General features: G+C 50.6%; 1 protein-coding gene across 1 annotated transcript; it reads right to left on the reverse strand.

The window, feature by feature from the left end:
* Nucleotides 1-5,484: 5,484 nt before the first annotated feature.
* On the reverse strand, nucleotides 5,485-19,566 carry SPRY4 (sprouty RTK signaling antagonist 4). Its single transcript, XM_004452616.4, has 2 exons — nucleotides 19,357-19,566; nucleotides 5,485-10,072 (listed from the first exon to the last, which is right to left on the reverse strand). Exon 2 carries the CDS (start codon nucleotides 10,023-10,025, stop codon nucleotides 9,126-9,128), a length of 900 nt encoding a protein of 299 aa, XP_004452673.1. The 5' UTR covers nucleotides 10,026-10,072; nucleotides 19,357-19,566; the 3' UTR covers nucleotides 5,485-9,125.
* Between the last annotated feature and the right edge of the window lie 81 nt (nucleotides 19,567-19,647).

A 19,647-nucleotide genomic window follows, 5' to 3' on the forward strand; every position in this document is an offset into this window, starting at 1 on the left:
ATGTCATTATGATGACATTGTGGAAATGGCTACTTCTGGGACAGAAATAATTTCAGGACTCATAGCGCTGCCCCTCACTGGCCAATGGCCTTGTTGGGTTACCTCGATGGACAGCCCAGTATGGTTTTCTACACATGCTGTGAGAAAGCTCAGGAAGCATGGAAGTTATGCACAAGAGGTCGTCTCCTGCCCACATAGAGTTTATCCTCTAGTGTTGTGTGGGGGGCAGGGAATAGGGGACGCACAGGTAAACAAATCCCCAAATAACTGCATATTCTCAGGAGTGCTAGGAAAGAACAAACAGAGCGACAAATGGGGTGAGAATGGGAAGATCACGGATGCACCATAAAGGCTATGTCTCTTCCGGAGTTTTCTGTAGAGGACACTACAGTGTGGCTCTTAAATGCTTGAAAACAACAGTTTACTAGAGACAGGAAACCTGGTTCTTATTTTTGGCTTTTCAACCAACCAGCTGTGTGACCTTGGGCAAATCACTCATCTCCTCTCAGGATCTCAAATCCCCATCCATAAAGTAGAGTGGGTGGATTGGACCAGTGATTGGTAACCTTTTGGGGAGGTTACATACCCTTCTGAGAATCTGGAAAGCATCTCTTAGAAAAAAGTACAAACACACTGAAACGATTCCACAGTGTTCCTGGGTTCACAGACCCTCCCCTCCCAGAAACCCACCCTCAAAGCCCCGGCTGAGAACCACTGGCCTCCAGGACTCCAGAAGTCTTTTGGATTATGATTCCGGTACCCGCCTCCGAGTGACATCCCTGCCGTGTGGACATCCCTAAGAAGCCACCCAGGTGGGAGCTGGGACATTCAGTCAGGACAGACACCTGTCAATGTCAAGGGCAGAGGCCCCAGGTAAGAGGAAGGACAGCAGCACATGTAAAATGAATTGTGATTATATTTAACTCAGCTGCTGCAGTTCTGTCTAGGCAGTGGCTTGGGTTTTGTTTTTTTTTTAAAGATTTATTTATTTATTTCTCTCCCCTTACTGCCCCCCCCCCCAGTTGTCTGCTCTCTGTGCCCATTTACTGTGTGTTCCTCTGTGACCGCTTCCATCCCTATAAGCGGCACCGGGAATCTGTGTTTCCTTTTGTTGCATCATCTTGTTGTGTCAGCTCCCCGTGTGTGTGGCACCATTCCTGGGCAGGCTGCACTTTCTTTTGTGCTGGGCGGCTTTCCTTTTGGGGTGCACTCCTTGCACATGGGGCTCCCCTACACGGGGGACACCCCTGCGTGGCACGGCGCTCCTTGCATGCATCAGCACTGCACATGGGCCAGCTCCACACGGGTCAAGGAGGCCCGGGGTTTGAACCGCGGACCTCCCATGTGGTAGACGGACGCCCTAACCACTGGGCCAAGTTCTCTTCCCTGCTTGGGTTTTTATTGAGCAACAACTTAAGACATGTGACTGTAATATGCTGCGGTGGTGTATAGAAAAGAGGTGAAAATGGTTGAACGTGGACTGTGTATATATGCATGTAAAAATTTCTGTGAGATGCTGCTGTTGCCACTTAACATTAAACATGTCCTGGTGGATTTGAATCCTCGTGACCACTTCTATGATACTGTATTGTATAGCTGATGACAAGATTGTAAGACTGTTTAGTGGATATTTGTAAATTTTATTGTTGTGACCAGAGATAATTTCAGAAAAAATTTTAATTTCCTAAAAAAAAAGAGGAGCAGGAAGTCAGGGTGCAAGCTCCGTGACCCATGGCAACAGCAGACAGCCCAGGGAATCCAGCAGGAGCCTTTCACCTCCAGCCAATCCCCGCCATGGGGCATGGGGCCCAGAGGGTCACACTTTTTAAAGAGATGTTGAAAATCTAGATTTTGAAGCCAGGTCATTTGTCATCATTTGAGTCTTCAAATGATGACAACCAAGATTTTTTGAAAACACCGTGGGCCAAGTTTGCGACTTGCCACCTACACTATCCAGACCGCCGGGCTGAAGATGGAGACGCTGGGCGAAGGCGACGGAGCTTTTCTATTCCGGGCTCTCCCTGCACATCTTAAAGGCACCCGTAACAACACTGGTTAGCGCAGGGCTGAGAGTACTCCTCTGTCCTCGTGCGGCCCTCTCAGGGCACGACTACTAGAAGGGCAGAAACACATCTCAGGCCCCAGCTGGGAAGGCGGCAGAGCTGTGAGGTGTGGTGCTTTTTGCCACCACGCTGTTCTAAGTTGGGGGGCTGTGGAAGGGGGTCGTTACTTCCCAGACTGCCCCAGCCCTGGCTATCCCCACTCTGGGATCTGGCCCTGCCTGAGTGGATTAAATCTCAGCATCTCAGAGCTCCAGGGCTTGCTGGAGAAAACGGTCAAGGGTGCACTGGAGGACTGGGGTGGAGTGCTGCTCCTGACGTGGACGCCCCCTCCTACCCCACCGCGGGGACTTTGGCTCTCTTGTTCCCTGCTCCAAGGCTGACATGGAGCATGGTTTCGCCCTTGGAAGCGTGGAGAGCCAGGGGCCTGTGCCCTCCGTGAAGCCACCAGGCCCCGGCTTCTGAATTATCTGAAGCAATGACGGCTTACTCTCCCCCCTGTAAGATCCTTGTTCCTTCCCTAAACACCGCCCCAGGCAACCATAGCCCAAATAACTCCATAGGTCTGGGGGAAAATTCCTCTTTAGCAGAGGAAATCAGGAAGACTGGCCAAAAGCCAGGGGAGGGTTGGTGGCAGTGTTGGGCAGAATAGGGGATCATTCCCAAGATTGGTTTAGAGATGGGGCCTCAGTTTTCACATGGGGTCCTATGATGCGGTGGTTAGATGTGGCTTCACGGTATTATCTATTTCAATTAGTCTAGTTGAGCTTCAACAAAACAAAATTACCACCTTTATCAACTTCTACAGAAGCACAATTGAAACATCTTTCTGGGGTCACACGGAAGGCATCCCAGGTAATATCTGATCTAAAAGTTAGAATAATACCTTAATGAACAATGCACAGGCTTTGGAGACAAATCCTCTGGGTTAAAACCCCAAGTCTTCCACTTAGCTGTGTGGCCTTGGGCAAGTGACTTAACCTCTCTGAACCTTTTCTTATCTATGAAATGACGCTAATTATAATTTAATTTGGCTATTGTCAAGAGTGTAAATGGTAATGCAATGTTCTTGCTCAATACATGATAGCTTTTGTAATTATTTCATAAGGCCCACTTGGTCTTTGGCACTGTGAAGGCTTAATAGAAGGAACAAGACTGCAGGTATTCTAAATACAGATGTTAGCAATTAGAACATCACCCATTATCTTGCCTTGTGGATCCTGGTTTTTCTGTTGTTGTTATTGTTTTGGTCCAAAGCACTCCCTCCATAGCGCTCAAGGCGAGGAGAGCCAGCCAGCATACCTGAGTCTCTCAAAGAAAGCCGCCAGGCCGAGGCAGGAGAGAGCAGGAGAGGAACGAACAGGGAGGGTTCCAAACCTTTCAACAGTTAAATTTTAAGCATAGGAAGTATCTTCTAATGACAGAAGGAAACCAGGGGAGTTTTTCAGTCATCTCCTGCTTAACAGATACAGATGTATTCATAATTATCCCCCGCCTCGGGCCTCGAGGCCCAGGTGGGCTCCAGAAGGCCGAGCTCCTGCCAGACAAGAGTCCTTAAAGAACATCATGTAGACAATCGGAATGCCATTTATCGTACAAAACACAATAAAACCCTGCGCTCTCTTCCTGTCTCAGAGACCCATAAATTATGAAAATTATACCTGCCCCAGGCCACGGACATATTGTTTTATTAAAGTTCCGATGAATAAACTTAGGGCTCTTAAAAATGTCCTCTCAGCTTTCATTTGGCACACACCTCCAGCATGGAGCTGACTGCCTGTATTCATTTGACTAGTTCATAAATGTACTTTGGAAATTGGAAAGTTGAGCTAATTTCAAGTCGCAGGCTCGGCAGGCTGGAGGGGCCGGCCGGGTGCCCGAGTGGAGTGGGCTGGGGCTGGCCAGATGACAAGGCTGCCCCGGGGGCGCCTAGTTGTTGCCAGGGCTGCTTCCCTTCCCCCTCCCCCGCCCCCAGACCGTTTCTGTGCGGGATGAGCACCAGGTTCCCAGCCTTTAGGGGGTTATGGGTGTGAGGGGGCTCACGTTCTGCTGCTTCCCCCTTTTAAAATTTTGATCACCGCGAAGTCTTTTATCTGGTTCATCCTGTTTCTTCCTCCAACTGAACTGCTCTCCCCCCTCCATCCCTTGATCATTTATTGGGCATGCACCAACTTTCTGAACCTGGTTTCTGCATCTGTAGGAGGGGAACAATGCTATCTGCCATGTAGGGTTGTTGGGATAAAAAGAGAATTCATGTTCAGCATCTGGCAAAATTAAACCCTTAAGTAAAGGCTAACCTGTATTACCCAAAGGTCATTTCATAACTGAATTGAGGAACAGGGACCAGTTAGGTGAAAAAAAAAACACGCACACAAAAATCAAGGAGGCACATGTTCCCAAGACTATTTGGGAAGGTGAGGCTTTAGGCACTCAAAACCCTATGAAGTGAAACCAGTGGCAGACCTGCCCTGAGTCCCCACCCACACTTGTGTCCCAATCAGGAAACCCACAACCAAACCAGTGTACACTAACTGGGGCTGATCTGATTATAAGTCCTAGTTACTTACCTTGTCAGGGAAGGGAAACTTAAGGAGCACCAACTAACTTTTGTCCGGTTTGGAGGGACAGGGCGCATGATCAAGCAATGGAGAGGGAGATGGAAGTCCATCTGTATTCAAAAAGTTCTAGGCAGACAAGACCACACCCAGGAACGTCCTTTGTGCCCTCTTGGACAGTGAGCTCGGACTGTGTTTGGAGCCAAGGCTTTGACAAAGGATTAGAAGAGGCCGACTGGCGGCTACCAGAGGCCAAGAATTAGACACAGAGCTAGAAATCTCTTCTCCCTCCACTGCCGCCTGCCCCTCACCTCCCAATTTACTTACTGGTACCAACAGAAACAGAATTTAGTAGTATCAACATTTGAAAGAAATTAGTTTAATATCTTTCCCTGAATAAGAGGCCTATCTTCACATGTTCAAGAAGCCCCATTTTCACTGTGACTTGTGATCGGCATGTGAACTAAGAAGTGGTTCGGGTTTTCTTGGTTGGGGTGGGTCAAGGGAAGGAGGACCTCTAAAATAGGTTTGTGCAATATCCACGAATCTTGCAGAAATAAAGAAATCACCAAGGGCTTTACTGTTTGCTTTCTTGAAGCATGTCTGTTCATAGGGGCATAGTAATCTGTTTTGGGGGCACCAAGGCATAAAGGGAGATGAACTACAGAATTTACAGAAACTTAACTCCACTGGCCCACGGTACCCTTCTCCTTTGCCCGTGTCCTTGGCTACAGCCTGGGAGGAAGTGGGAAGGAGATTCCTTATCAGGGTTTTGGTTGGAGTGCATTTCCAGGTGGTGTTGTGGCAGTGTTCTTTGACAAACTTTTGGGCGAGGACGTTAGGAGTGTGAACACACAAACACGAGAAACGGCGGTCCTGTGTATATTTAACAATATATATTTATATATATTTTCTAGATCAGTACATTCAGTTCTTAACTTGTTTTTCTTCACAAACAGAAGAACTCTTACAATAGTAGACTTTCTAAAATAAATACTATTAAAATAGAGCTTCAAAATAAATATTCTATACAAAGGAAACCTTCTGTGGTAACTTGTTGTGGGGTGAGAAGGGGCTACAGTGAAGGGGGGAAACAAAGCAGGAGTGGTGGGGTGAGGGCCCTTGAATAGCTTTTCTGTTTGTAACACGAAACCAAACTGTGAGGCTGTGAGGAGAGAAAGCAAGAGAAGACACCACAGGCAGATACCCACAGCAAAGAATGGCAACACAAGGCTTGTCACTGACAGTCACAGTAAGCAAGAGAGGGTGTGAAAATGCTTACCAAAGCCATGACCCAGAAGGCCGGTGAAGCTTGCAGGATGGGATGCCCTGGTGAACTGTACAGTGCTGAGGTGTGCTGCCCAGTCTGGGGCAGCATGGGTGAAGGAGAACATGAAGCTTCAAGTGGAGAGTGGCCTGGGTTCTGGTCCAAATCAACACATCCCATATTCGTGCAACCTTGGACAAGTCATCATCTACCTGGGCCTCCCTTGCCTGGACGGCAGGGAAGATGCAGACTCCACGAGGTTGGAAGTACTGTGCGTCCATCAACGCGAAGGTCCTCCATGTCCGTCTGCTGTGAGGGGGCCTGGGTCAACAGCAGGGACTGGTCTTCACCGCCTTGCCAGGTGGGCACCCCGAGAAACCTTGGTTGTGCCCCCACATCTGGTCAGGCTTTGCTATCCTATTCTCAGTTCCCAGGGCGCCTGCCGGAGAGCTGACCTTCCCCAGCCCACACACCAAGGGCCCCTGGGGGAAGCACCCCACAGGGACTGGCAGACCCAACACCCAGCTCTAAGCAGAACCACCTTCTGCCCCAGGTTGAGCAGAAATGGGAAGCAAGTGGCACTTTTCAAAAAAGGTTATAATCCCACCAAGCAAGCCACTGGTGACAGGAGACACAACCAGCCAGAAGCAGCCACAGAAATGTGTTGTGGGTCTGAGTGCTTGGTCCTTCAGGCGACCACTCGGTCCATGGACAAGCCAGTTTTCTCTTTTGTTTTGCCAAGAAGCTCGGCAAAACATGCTGAGGAATCACTACCACAACAGAGCTGGGAGGACCAGAGGTGCTTCGCTCCTTCCCTTCACCAGGGAGCACCTGGGACGCCAGGTGGGTCTCTCAGGGAGAGTTCCGCAGACATCCATCTAGAGGGCTAAACACAAACCAGAAAAGAACAAGCCAAAACAAGGGTGGGGGGAGAGTAAAAAGCAAACCCAAACCCAGAAAAATCCGTTTACAACTATGTACACCAAGAGTCAGGGTTCAGGAGGCCCTCTGCAAGGAAACGGTCTATGCAGGTAGAGGGCAGGTGTGGGAAGTGTGTAGATGTGTGTGCATATACAGCTTATGTAAATCAATTTTCCACAGACCGGGCGGGCAGACCTTCAAGATCAAAGTGCAACTTGCCACTGGGCCTGGAGGCCTGTGCAAGCCCATCCTCCCTCAAATCCCACGCCGGGCTAAGTTTCGCTGTGCCCTTTTCTGAGGAAAAGATCTCCAGTCCCGTCAGTACACATCTGATACATTCATTTAGTATAAGTGGTTGGCTGAATGTGTTTTCCTTTCCACCGTTCCCTCCGATTTGTGCAAGAACATCCAAACATCCATCACGACTGTGGCAAGGCTAGTTATAGGAATCAGCCTTAGAAAATGCAGATGCAGTATTTCATATTCGCTTTTTACAAGCTAGCAAGTGTTACATAAATAAAGCCTAAAATAAGACCCTCCCCTCCCTTCCTCCAATCAATAAATACCTATGGTTACAGTTAACTTATTCTAAATCATAAGATGTTACAACTACTCTTCAAGAAGGGGGGAAAAAGTCCTTGAGAAGTATCGGGTGCATGCCTCATTCCTGGAGGCAGTTCTGCCCCTCCAGAACCTGGAAGTATTACAAACGCTCTCCATGACGCACTTCCAGTTTCACCTGGTGGCTCTTCTCACCCAGACCACTTCCTTTCATGGGGGGCGGGAGAGGGGGGAATACCACACAAAACGAAAACCCCATACGTCAGCTGGGGAGGAAGGACCAGACAGACTACAGCTTTTGCATGCAACAAGTACCTACCCACTGGACATGCTGCACTTTCTGAGTCCTTTAGCACCTTGAGAGAAGGGGTTGCTACGTCTCTGGAGGCTGTCGCAGGGTGGCATGCCCATGCACGAGAGCAGGGCTCAATCCTAAAAGCCCCCAGAGAATTTCTTTTACCCACCTGCACTCTTCCGACTCCCCCACCGGGGCTTCCTAACACTAAAATAGACTCTTTTTTTTCTTCATCTCTCTATTTACATTAAAGGTACAGACACATCAATACACGCAAGGCTGTGACAGCAAGCAGCAGAATCAGAAGAGAAGGAACCCAAACCCAGCTTGGCCTGACTGTCCTTCTGCCAAGGGAGGTGCCGTGCCTCTTCATTGCTGTTAAAATCCTCTTCTTGGTGGGGAGGGGAATCATGTTCCTTGAGGTTGCTCATCCCCCAGATTTTGAAACAGCCCTTACTGGGGGTGGCCCAAAAGGAAGCAAGTGTTCTATTATTATTTTTTAAAACACCGTTAGCATCTGGTTTAATTATTCTATAAAAACATGACGACTGGGTCCAGAGACCACAGCCTCAGACTCATTGGCAAAGTGATATTTGGTCTCGCGTTGGCTGCCCTGGTCTCCTCTGCCCGTGAAATTCCTGGAAAGGATCTGGGCGGAGAACTCAGGCCACGTAGTGGGCAGGTGAGTCTGTGCCTCGGTAAGAACCGGAGGACGGTGCTAAGAGCGGAACACCCCCCCGAGAGTCAGCGCCGGGCTGGAGAGGAGAAGCGCACCGCAGCTGCCTCCTGGATTCCCGCATCCATCCCGTGGCTCCAGGGAGGCAGAGCGAGGACTGAGGCTTCGACTCACTGGCCGTCTCAGCGGGCTCCCATTACTCCCAAGTATATACACAGATCGGGGATTGCTAGGGTATTCTACACTTTCCCCAAGACGCTGGGGGCAAACTCGGCTGGAATGAGCCGGGGTGGGGGTGAGAAGGGGCAGAAGTCAAGACTCCAAGGGCCTTCTTCAAAGGTGCCCTCCTAGCCGCTGCCCGGGCTCCGGAGGGAGCCAAAGGGACTAGCAGGGGGAGAGAGGGAGGGAGGAAGGACTGGAAAGGCATTCAAGCAGCTGCAACTTCTGGATATGTGTCCACATCTGGGTTCTATCTTCTGAAAGAGAAAAAAATTCTCCTGCTTCCCTGCCATCCCCCCTCCTCAAAAAAAAACCCACACCTCACCCCGCCTCGGTCAGTTTGATGCAAAGTTTCAGGACCCTGAAAACAACCCAAAGTGCCTCTTTATCCTTTCCGAGAGTAGGGAGGGGGTGAATGATGGTGGTCTTGGTTTCTTCTAAAGCCGGGGGTGAGAGCAGACATAGCAAGGTCAGCCTCAGGAGGCTCAAGCCTCTGGCCTTGCTGCGATCTGCTCAGGTGTCTGAGGGAACCAAGTTACCAGGGGACGCGCCGGGGCTCCAGCCCAAAGCGTCAGAAAGGCTTGTCGGGCCTGCTGGCCGTGGCGTCCCCGGTGGCCGCCTTGCAGATGACGCTGTTCGTGTGCTTGCAGCGGCAGCCGGGGCGGCGCAGGCGGTCGTAGCCGCGCTGGGCCAGCTTCACACAGCCAGTGGCCGGCAGGTAGCAGAGCAGGCAGGGCAGCACCACGGAGAGGGCGCCCATGAAGGACCAGCGGGCGCAGCAGTTTGAGTGGGAGCAGGAGCAGGGGTGGTCGGCGCAGGAGCCCTCATCGTCCTCGTTGGTGCAGTGGTAGAAGACGCCCTGCACCAGGCACATGCACGTGCCGTAGTTGACCAGGGTCTGGGCGGAGCACAGGCACTCCTGGTTGCAGACCCAGCAGGAAGGCAACGTCCGGGGGGACGCACACTCCTTGCACTTGCACTTCCCACAGGCCTCGCACAGCAAGAAGTGCTTGTCCAGCTCTGGCGGGACCCCTGGGCCCTTGAGATCCAAGGGTTTGCAGTGGATGGCCTTGGGCTGGATGCGCACGGCTCGCGGCGAGGCCTGGTCAGCCACGGGCGGTGGTGCCATGTGGTCTAAGAGGCGCTGGTCGGAGGACGTGCTGCTGCTGCTGCTCACGGAGCTGGGGCGCCCGCTGAAGGAGATCCAGTGGTGGGTGACATCTTGGTCACAGCGGGCAGGTGTCGGGACTGGCTCGGGGGCCCCGCCCCGGCTCCGCTTGGGGCCGGCAGGGGGCGCCAGGCCGGGGTTGTCTATGTAGTCATTCTCCACGTGGCTGGTCTTCATCTGGTCAATGGGCAGGATGGTGAGTGGGTGCTGAAGCCGGCCGTGGGGCATCCGGCTGTCAAGAAGGGGCTGAACCATGACTGAGCTGGGCATCAAGGGGACGCTCTGCGGGATTGGGGGCTCCATGGGGCTGGAGGTCCTGGACAGCTCCAAGAAACAGGCTTCTAGGGGCCCTGAGGGGTAAGGAAAAAGAAAAAAAGAATGGATTGCAGCTGTCAGTGTATGGCCGTGTCAATGTCTCCCCATGAAACCCCTGGGAGACCCCTGCAAGCAGGAACTGCATTCCCTCAGTGGATTCTCCAACACATTCCAAGGCTTAGATGATTAAGAGAAGCAAGAACAATAGTAAGTGGTAGAAATAACCCTTAACGAGCACTTAATATATGCTGGGTGCTCGCCTAAGCACCACATACATTGTCATTGACTCTTCACAATTACCCTAAAAAATAGCAACTATTCTCTTTTTCCAGTTAAGGAAAACTAATGTTCAAAACAACTTGCCCAAAGTCACACAAAACAGAACTAGCAGAACTAGGATTCAAATCTGGGCAGTCCAAGTCCATTCTCATAATCAATCATCTGTGAAACAGGCTCCTTACTCAAGATATATAGTTTAGTGGTCATAAGCACAGGATCTGGGATCAGACCCAAGTTCACATTCTCACCATTGCTTAGCAGTGTTGCTGCCTTGAATGAGTTATCTAATCTCTATGCCTCAATTTTGTCATCTCTAAAATGGGTTCTTGTGAGGATTAAAGGAGGAAATACATATCAAGTACCCAGCATATGGCCTGGTATACAGCAAGGGCTCAATAACTTATCATCATTGCAGAGATGCTAAAGATTCCCTAAGTAGTAAGTGTTGCGCACCAAGCATTGTGCCAGGTGCGGAGGACAGTGTGGTGAACACAGCTCTTACCTGCCCCCATGGAATTTATCAGCCAAGGAATGGAAGTCTTCATTTCTGATATTCCTAAAACAAGGAAGAACTGTATCTGATGCCTGTGGGCCCAGGATATTAACTTATTACAACCACTTCTAATAGCAGCAACTGCCAGTGGTTAGCTAATAACCCCTGGGTAGGTGCGCTTCTCACAACTGGGATGGGAAATCCTCTCAAGGGGCACTCACATCACCCATTTCCAAGTGCTGAGCTGAACATTCAGCCTAAATGCTATTTACTAGAACAGCGAAGCCAACCCTGGATCAGTTTCTAATTTCACTGAGAGAGTACAATTTTAAGTTGGACTCTGGCCAGAGATTCAACTGCAGTGCCTGACACGGAACCCCAGGAAGTCACTTAAATCAAAGAGCGGAAACGGCTTGGTTCAAATTTAGAAAGTGCACATTGTTTTCTATTAGAAGTGCCATTTCCTTGCCTGCTGACCTTTACATTCGGAATTCGGCTGGAGATCAATTTAAAGAAATAGCAGCAGAAGGCCAAGACCTCTGCCCAAGGGGCCACAATTTGGAATCCAAGGGAAAGATTAGACTCTGGGAAGATTCCACCCCAAATCTTAAGAATCCCAGGGGACGAGGGGAGGGCCACTGATGGGGTGGGATAGAATGGGAAGACAGTCACAACAACCAAGAAATACACTGGATTAAGATGCTTTGGGGTGAGGTTTTGGTAAATGCTTTTTGAAGAAACTAATGATGTTCTAATTAGGAGAACTGATCCAGCCCTGCCGCTTTATTCATCTTGCCTCAAAGGTGATGTGTCTAGGTTTCGCTTCCAAGTTAACCCCTTATCTCTCTGGGCTCAGGACACATTTGGTCCATCCCAGTGGTCAGGTGGTTCCTCTTCCCTGTGACTCATCTATACTGAGAAAGGAGGGGGAAAAAAAGCATTTGGGGTCACTCAGTATTATTCTTCTCCTACTTGGAGACAACAATTTGATCAGAAACAGTTAAATTGTTGAGAAAGAAGGGCTTCCTTATTAGCTTTCTTGCTTACCTAAAATAAAGAGATAGTTCTAGATGAAAAGTTCACAAAGGGGATGAGTGGGGGGTTATTCACAGGGCTGTCATCTGTGTATTATCTATACGGCTAAATGCAAGAGGCATTAAGTCTTCTCTGCAAAGTTCAATGCTCAGTCAACTGCTACTTCCCATTGACACATGGCATGAACTATTGTTGGCTTTTCTCCTACAGCCCTATTGACTTAAAACATACTGGTATTTCTTTACAGACTGGGTTTACCCCTCTTGGAGAAAGTCTCCTACTGCCTTGTGTTCTCTCTTCAGACGGAAATCTTTCAGTGGGAAAATTCCTCGAGGCAGAGATTGCCTCAAGAGTCTGGAAGGTCTGGAGACAGCCTCCTGTGGGGGTCCTGTGGTTGGAGAGGGAGAAATGGCACATGAGCATCTATGGAGGAGTTTTCCCAAGGATTAGGTTGGCTATGAGGCTGGAACTCTGGGGAATGCTACCTCAACCCTGCCCAGCCCCAGGACAGCAAAAATTAGGGGCTTTGTGGCCTTGCTTCCTGAATACACATTTTTGGGGTCACCAGACCAAGCTTGGAATCTCAGGTGCCAGCCCTGGGGACTTTGCCTGGAGAAAATGGTGTCACTAGGCCTTAAGAATGGAAAATGCTGACAGAGGCACAGGACAAGGATCTCCTGCAGCAGCCAAGAGGTGGCTGAGCCAGAACCTGCAAGCCCTGGACGAAGACAACACAACTCCTGAATTCCAAAAGCCAAGGTCAGAAATACTCAGAAAGCTGAAAGAAAAGAAAAGAAAAGAAAAAAAGTCCTTGGCAGATGGAAGATTTTTACGGTCCCATATAATTGGGCTTCTGTCTCTCAGCATCAAGACTGGGACTTGCTGTGCCAAAAAGGGACAAAAAGAAGCGACTCCCTCCCTCGAGCAGATTATCTACTCTCCTTTCCCCAACTCTATTACTGGGGTTCTTCAAAAACAGCTGCATTTCCTGTGGATAAAGCAAAGGCCCAGGCAAGGCTCAGGGTAATGAAAAGGCCTGGAACCAGAAGGCAGATTCCCCAATTCATGGAAAAGTCCCACCAGGAAACCGGGGTGGGAGCAGCCACTGCAGGCAATGGGGCTGTTGGCATGAACAGGTTCCCATCTCCCTCCAGGGGCAGCTGTCAACATCTGGGCCTGGAGTCAGGGCCAGGCATGGGGGTGGGAGCTCAGCCTGCCCATGACTCAGCTCTCAGCTCTCGTGGGACCCACAGCCTCCAAGATGGCTCCAGCAAGCAGTCTAGAAGTTATCTTTCCCATCAAAACCCTGTTGCAGGATTCCTTCCAGGTACCAGCTCAGCAAAAACCTATAGTGTTCAACGGCTCAAACCTTCTCAGGCCTCAGGGCCTCACCTCCCCTTCAGCAGAGGCCCTCTCTCCACAGAAGGCCGCTAAGAGCCTTTGTTGAATTTATTTGGCTGACAATGAAAAACAACTTCCTGAGCTGCCTTTTTGATAACCCCTCAGCACAGCTAAATGATGTCTCTAAATAAATAAACCAAACCCAGCCCTCAATTGGTTTGGAAGATCAATCTCTGGGTTCACTGGGACACACCCACCCTCCAGACTGCTGCAACACTGACAAACTTAAGTGCAGTTTTAATATGTACTCTTTGCTTCCTCTGCGAGGAAGGAAGAGATTTATAATATAAATAGGAGACAAGGCTTTGCCTTCTTTAGGCTGCCTGGAAGAGACTGATGGCCAATTTGGAAGACTGAACAGAGATGCAAAGCCAGCACTCCACTTAGCCAGAAAAAGTGCCTCTATCAAATTTTAGGTGGCAGTCTTACGGATTAGCACGAGGAAAGCAAACTTCTACCTCCACTCAAACCTTGTAATAATAATAAATAATACTTAGGGGAACGACTTAATATTTATGAAACATTTCTTGGTGCCAGGAACTACGCTGAGCCACCAATGACTTTTTCATTCAATCCTTAGTCACCTTGCAAATACCCATTTCGCAGAGGAAGAAAGGGAAACACAAAGGGTCATGGGGCTAGAGCAAACGATCATGTCAGGATTGAGCCCAGGCAGCATGACTCTCGAGGCTGCAACCTTAATCACACAGCCCTTAGACTGGCAGAAGCCTCCCATAACCTCTGGGGAGATTCATGGAAAATTATGAAAGCGCCAATCACTTTCACAGCCTCCTCAGTCTGCCACCAGCCTTCAGAGAACCTCATCTGGCCACCGGTGGGGAAAGCAGTAGTAACTCAGCTTTCAGAGAAATGAAGGTACAATGGGGTTTACATCAGACTCACCCCCAGGTGGGAATTTTTGGTGTGGGGAGCAGAGGCTGGGGTTCACAATCTCTGTCATTAAAGAAAGATGCGGAGCACAAGTCATCTTCACTCCCAATTCAGTTCCTCTGCCATCCCTTCTGTCACCTCCCACCACTACCAAAAGAAAAAGACTACATGTTTTCAGTTTTAGTTCTTAAAAGTTGAACCGATCTCATTTGTACAATCTCACTACAAAACAGTCCCTAAAAGGAAACCATGGGGTAGGAAGGAATCCTGTTCTCTCCTCCCCTACTTAGAAAGCCGAACTTAAGTGTCCTTGGGCACCTGCGCTGTGGGGGCTTCCTGATCCAGATCTTTGGGGGAAGGGAAGAGGAGCCAGGGTAAGAGGAAGTCGGGAGAGGAAGGAGAATTCTAGAATACTGATCAGAAGGATAGTGAAAACTTGCACACACTACCCTGTATTTGCTGCCTGGTGGTCTGTGAGCCCACGGGCAGCCAGTCTGACACTGCATATGTACCCGGGGTGGGGGGTGGCGGTGAGCACCAGGCTGCAGAAGGCTCAATACTAGCTGGCTGAAAAGAATCAAGAGGCATGTTAACCGTTTACCGCTCCCACAATTTAATCAGATGCCTATTCCCAACCCTCCACCCCCCCTCCCCTTGACTTACCCTAAGAATTTGGGAAATATTGGGAAAACCTAATGGTTGTACTTTGAAAACTGTGGATTGGATCCGCTAATGACAAACTGGCAAGAGAGGCTCTGAATGAACCGGCAGTTTCTGTACTGCTTCATTCAGTCTCAGCAGGTTCTTTCAGTGAAAGTTGTTTAACCCTTTAACAACACAGAATGAAAGTTTCTGGGCAGAGCCTGCCCACGACTATAGCTTGGTTCTTTGTTGACTAACATCCCAGTTCAGTTAATTAAGCTACAACCAAATGATGACTTATTGCTTTAAAAAGACTACTGAAGGGAGGGGAGGGGAAAGGGGGGTTGGGGAAGCCAGGGACTTGCCCTTCCCTGCACCCTACAGAGGAAGACAATCTCAGCTGAGGATGGCCCCAGTGGGAGAACAAATCATTAGGAAGCCGGATTTGGGTTTGTCTGAGAAAGAATACTCCACAACCCCTGCTCCACCACCCCAAGGGCCAGCAGGAAGGACACTCACCTCTGGCCACAATCCATTAGATTGCAAAAGAAAACATCAGCTTTTCATCACCTTGTCCCACCACCAGTTATCAGTTCCTGACCCTCTTTCCCAACCAATCAGCTGAGCTCTAAAGGATGGATGGGAGAGGAAAAATATTTTGTTATCGGACAGGCAACAGTCTCACTAGACTTTGGCTTTGGGCTATGTTAACTGGCTTAAAATCTCGGCTTCACTGTATTACCCCCTGAATCGTCATCTGCCCAGATCACCCTAAAGAGGAATTACAAATCAAGAGTTGGAAAGAATGGAGCCAGAAGGTGCCTACTACCCACTGGTGCAGTTTGGAACTTTTGGTCCAAGTCAAGGTTTGGGGTGGGATCCAGAAAGCCAGACACCAGGGAGGGCCCCCTGCCACTGAGGCAAAAAAGCTCATTTTGTGTTTTACCACCCTCCACCAAGAAGTGAATTTAGAATAATAGATTTCAGCCTACCCCTGGGATAGGAGCAGGAAATGACCACCCTCCCCCAACCAGGGGAGGGGGGAGGCATTCAGCAAGGGAAACCACTCTGCAAGGGGCCACCTGCCCCAGGAGGGCCCCCTCCCTTCTCCGCTCCATCCAGCACATCTGTGCTCCCTCCCCAGTGTCCTTGCTTCCTCCACTGACTAGGGCCTGTCCTTGGAAAGAACAATCGTGATCACAGCTGAACGGCGGAGCCTCTTAAACCCAGCCACATGTCCCGGATACATTCCCCAGCCTTGTCAGCTGTCCGGATCTGCAGGGTGGCCCCAGACCCCTGAGAGCCAAGAATACTCCGCCTCTTACATCATGCAACACCCATACCTTCTGTGCAGGAAGGGGCTCCCTTAAAACTGGTCTCCTACTCAGCTCCTTGAGAGCACAGCCTGAAGTCCCCTCGGGAGTTTGTCTCTCTACTCTGCAGATGGGGAAACTAAGGCCCAAGCTTAGCAGGGTTGCTTGGCCACTTGTCTGGCTCTGCCTTGGCCCCTTGCTTGGTCTGGAGGATAACAGCTTTCAGAATGTTATTCTTTACCTTCCCCTGTACCTCCTTTGTAAGAGCAAAAATGTATTTTACAGAGCCACTGCTTTCCTCTTTCAGGGAAGATCTAGGTTGGCCTTCTCTACTCTTGCCTTTCCCCTTTCTTAAAGACCTTGTCATGTCAACATCCCAAAGCCAAATTATTCAACTTATTCATTTTAATTATTCAAATTATTCAAAGAGATTCAAATAACCCTAGATACAGAGGCTTGTGCAACAATGTGTCCTCACGTAGTCACAAGGGAATCTCCACCTCTGATAACAGGGGCTCTGGATTCAGAACCAAATTAAACACCGTTATTCTTCAATGAATTTCTCTGAATGAAGAGAGGGGTACCTTCCTTGATCTCCTTGGTACCGACATCCTACTGCTTCCCAACAGGATGTTCCAAAAAAAATGCTTGTGGGGGCCCAAAACTGGGGGCTGCAAGACGGCACACCAAGGGACTTTTCAGCATCAGGGACTGGAAGCTAAATCCCCATAGGCCATTCCAGGCACATATCCCAAGGGCCACAGTGAGGGGTGTGGATGGTCTGCCCTTCCTTTCATTTTTAAATCAAACTATGCACTGGAAAGGCTGTGTCATTTGTTGTTCAAGAAAGTCAGCCAAACCTCTGGGCATATGCAATATCAAGTTTACCAGAGTTGGGGGAAAGGGATACGAAAACTGGGCAGAGGGCGGAATTCCAAAGAGCGACATCTCTCCAACCTCTTCTGGAAGGGTGAGGACAAAAATGGCATCTGCGAGCTCCAAGTGCTCACCAGTGCCGAGGCTCTGCCAGGTTTTAGACTCTGTCCATTCTGCCTATTCCTACCAGCCCCAACCAAGGCTTTAGATGTTGCCATTTCAGAGTGTAATCTGTAAACAGTCATGGGGATAGGGAGGAGGGCTGGGGACAGGAGGGCATTTACACCCAACAAAAAGGAGAAGGACTCCCTGAATTCGGAATCAGAAAAGGAAGATCGCCAAGAGATGGCCTTAAAGTCTTTCACCCCAGCTGACGAACATTTGCCCATCAAGCAAATTTCAGATATCTGCCACCAAAATGTCCCCAACTCTACACCATGCACACACCTCGCTGGTCAGTGTGCACTGCTCACTAAGTGAGGACTCAATCAGAGAGGACCCTCCCAAGGGAAATGCAATTTCACCCTGGACGTCTCTACAATTTCTTCCCCACCCTTCTGCGGGGGATGAGAGAGACTGCCCATACCCACTGTAAAAAAACAAACAACAAAAAAGCCTAAAATTTCAGATGTTTATGGTCTATTTGCATTAAGAGAATGCTAAACACTGTGAAATCCACAATATTGGGAAGGGCATCCAGCCAGATTCAGCTTTTATTAAGAGGTTGATAAACCCATACTTCGCTAGTGCTCTGAGCCTTTTACCTCCCAGCTTTGTATCTGAGAAGCAAATCAAAAAGGCTGGAGAAGCCTGGGTCAGCTAACCAGACATACACAAGCTTGTTCTTGTCCCTAAGCTGGTTCTCTGGCCTCCACCTGTGCCTTGCTTTGCCCAAAGCTGGAAAATCAAGCCACTGACTTGGAGGCAGGAAAGAGGATCGCCACTGGGTCCAGGCACCCTGCTGAACACACACCTTTCCTTCCAGCACTTACCATGCTGGGGGGGGCTCCTGGGAGCCTCTCTACGCCAGAAAAGGCCCCATCCTGTCCTTGCCCTGGCAATATGGATGCCCATCCAGCAGCTGGTGAAGGAGACAGCCAGCAGCTCTCCCTCTGCCCACGATCCAGCCCCTCCAGCTCAGATGATCTCTCCTGCAAGCCCCATGAAACCCATTTTCCGTCTCAGGATGCACCTCTTGCCTTCTCTGCCCACACCCCCAGTCCATAATCAACGAGAGTTGAGAAACCGTCTTCCTTTCACAAGAGCAGCTACTGTCTAAATGCTTTCTGATTGTCTGCATGGAGGAGGAATTGGCCACAGACCTGGCTGGACTGATGGAGCCAAGCTCCAGGCCGTCCCAGCTGGCCAAACGCGCCCTCGCCTCCATCACTGCCCCCGTGGCCTTGACGATTCAGAATTTTCAGAACGTACCGTCTTTATCCTTCTGTCTTCTCGGTGATGTCAAGTCTGGTACCACCAAGGAGGAAGGAGGGAAAGCGGGAGCCTTATCTCTCCTACGCAGGCAACCTCTCCCTCCAGCCCACACGCCCAGCGTTATGTAAACGCACTTTCAGCCCCCAACACAGCCCCAGCTCGGCCCCAGGGCCCCGGAGCCTGGTACAGGTCAGTGCCCAGGGATAGGGAGGCAGGAAGAGGCCGAGGAGCCACGGGGCTTTGCAAAGGCCGGGGAAGGGAAAGGGAACTGAAAGGCAGTTGCACAGCACAAAATGCGGCAGCGGAGCAAAGGTCAGACGGCGAAGAACGCCTAGCCAAGGAGAGGGAGCAAAAATACCCAGGCCGGGGCCAGCCCCGCAGTGACCATCGAGGGGGAGGCAAAAGGGGAGGAAACCTGGTCCGTCACGGCTCCAGAGGGTAAAGAGAAATCTACGTCGAGCATAGGCCGCTGCAGTGGCTGGGAAGACCTATGTATGGTAGAGGTGGCACCGTGGGCACGGAACCGGGGGTTGGGCAAGAAGCCCAGGGCGAGGGCGCCCCCCGAACCCAAGAGGTGGCTCGCAGTCGAGCCCAGAGTCGCCGGTCAAACCGACCGCGGGCAGGGGATGGCAGGAGAAAAGAGACCAAGCCAGAGGCAAACTCCCGGGACATGCACGGGGCTTCCCGAGTCGCACTGGGCGGGGAAGCTGGACTTGGCAGTGCCCGGGGGTCGGAAACGGCGCTGCCAGGCTGTGAACACCCCCGGCGCCTCGCCGGCCCGGCCGAGGGCGTCAGGGAGCTGCGGCGCACCGCAGCGACTGAAGGAGGCGCAGGGAATGGGGAGGAACACAGAGACGCGCCTAGAAATAGCGCACCGTTTGCCCCGGCCGCAGGGGGAGACGCGTCGCGGCTCCGAGGGGGCAGTTTCGGATTCCGAAACCGGCCATGGACTTACTTTGAGGAGCCGCAGAGTCACAAGCATCGCTCCACGTCTGTGTAAATCCCCGTACCCAAGCGGGTCAGCCGCCGCTGTCTTCGCAGACGCCCGCGGGAGGAACCCGCACGGCTCTGCGCGTCCCAGAGCCAGCTAAGCGCTGTCAGCTCCGCTCGCTGCCTCGGCGGCGATGTAGCAACCACTGCCTGGGAAAATGGCTTTTTTATGAATGGGAGGGAAAGGAGTTCCAGTGCGCACGCGCGCCGTCCGCGATTCTATGAATGGGTGGGCACAAGAGACCCCCGCGAGCGC

Source organism: Dasypus novemcinctus, chromosome 2 (genome assembly GCF_030445035.2).
Source record: "Dasypus novemcinctus isolate mDasNov1 chromosome 2, mDasNov1.1.hap2, whole genome shotgun sequence".
In the NCBI taxonomy this organism is placed as follows: Eukaryota; Metazoa; Chordata; class Mammalia; order Cingulata; family Dasypodidae; genus Dasypus; species Dasypus novemcinctus.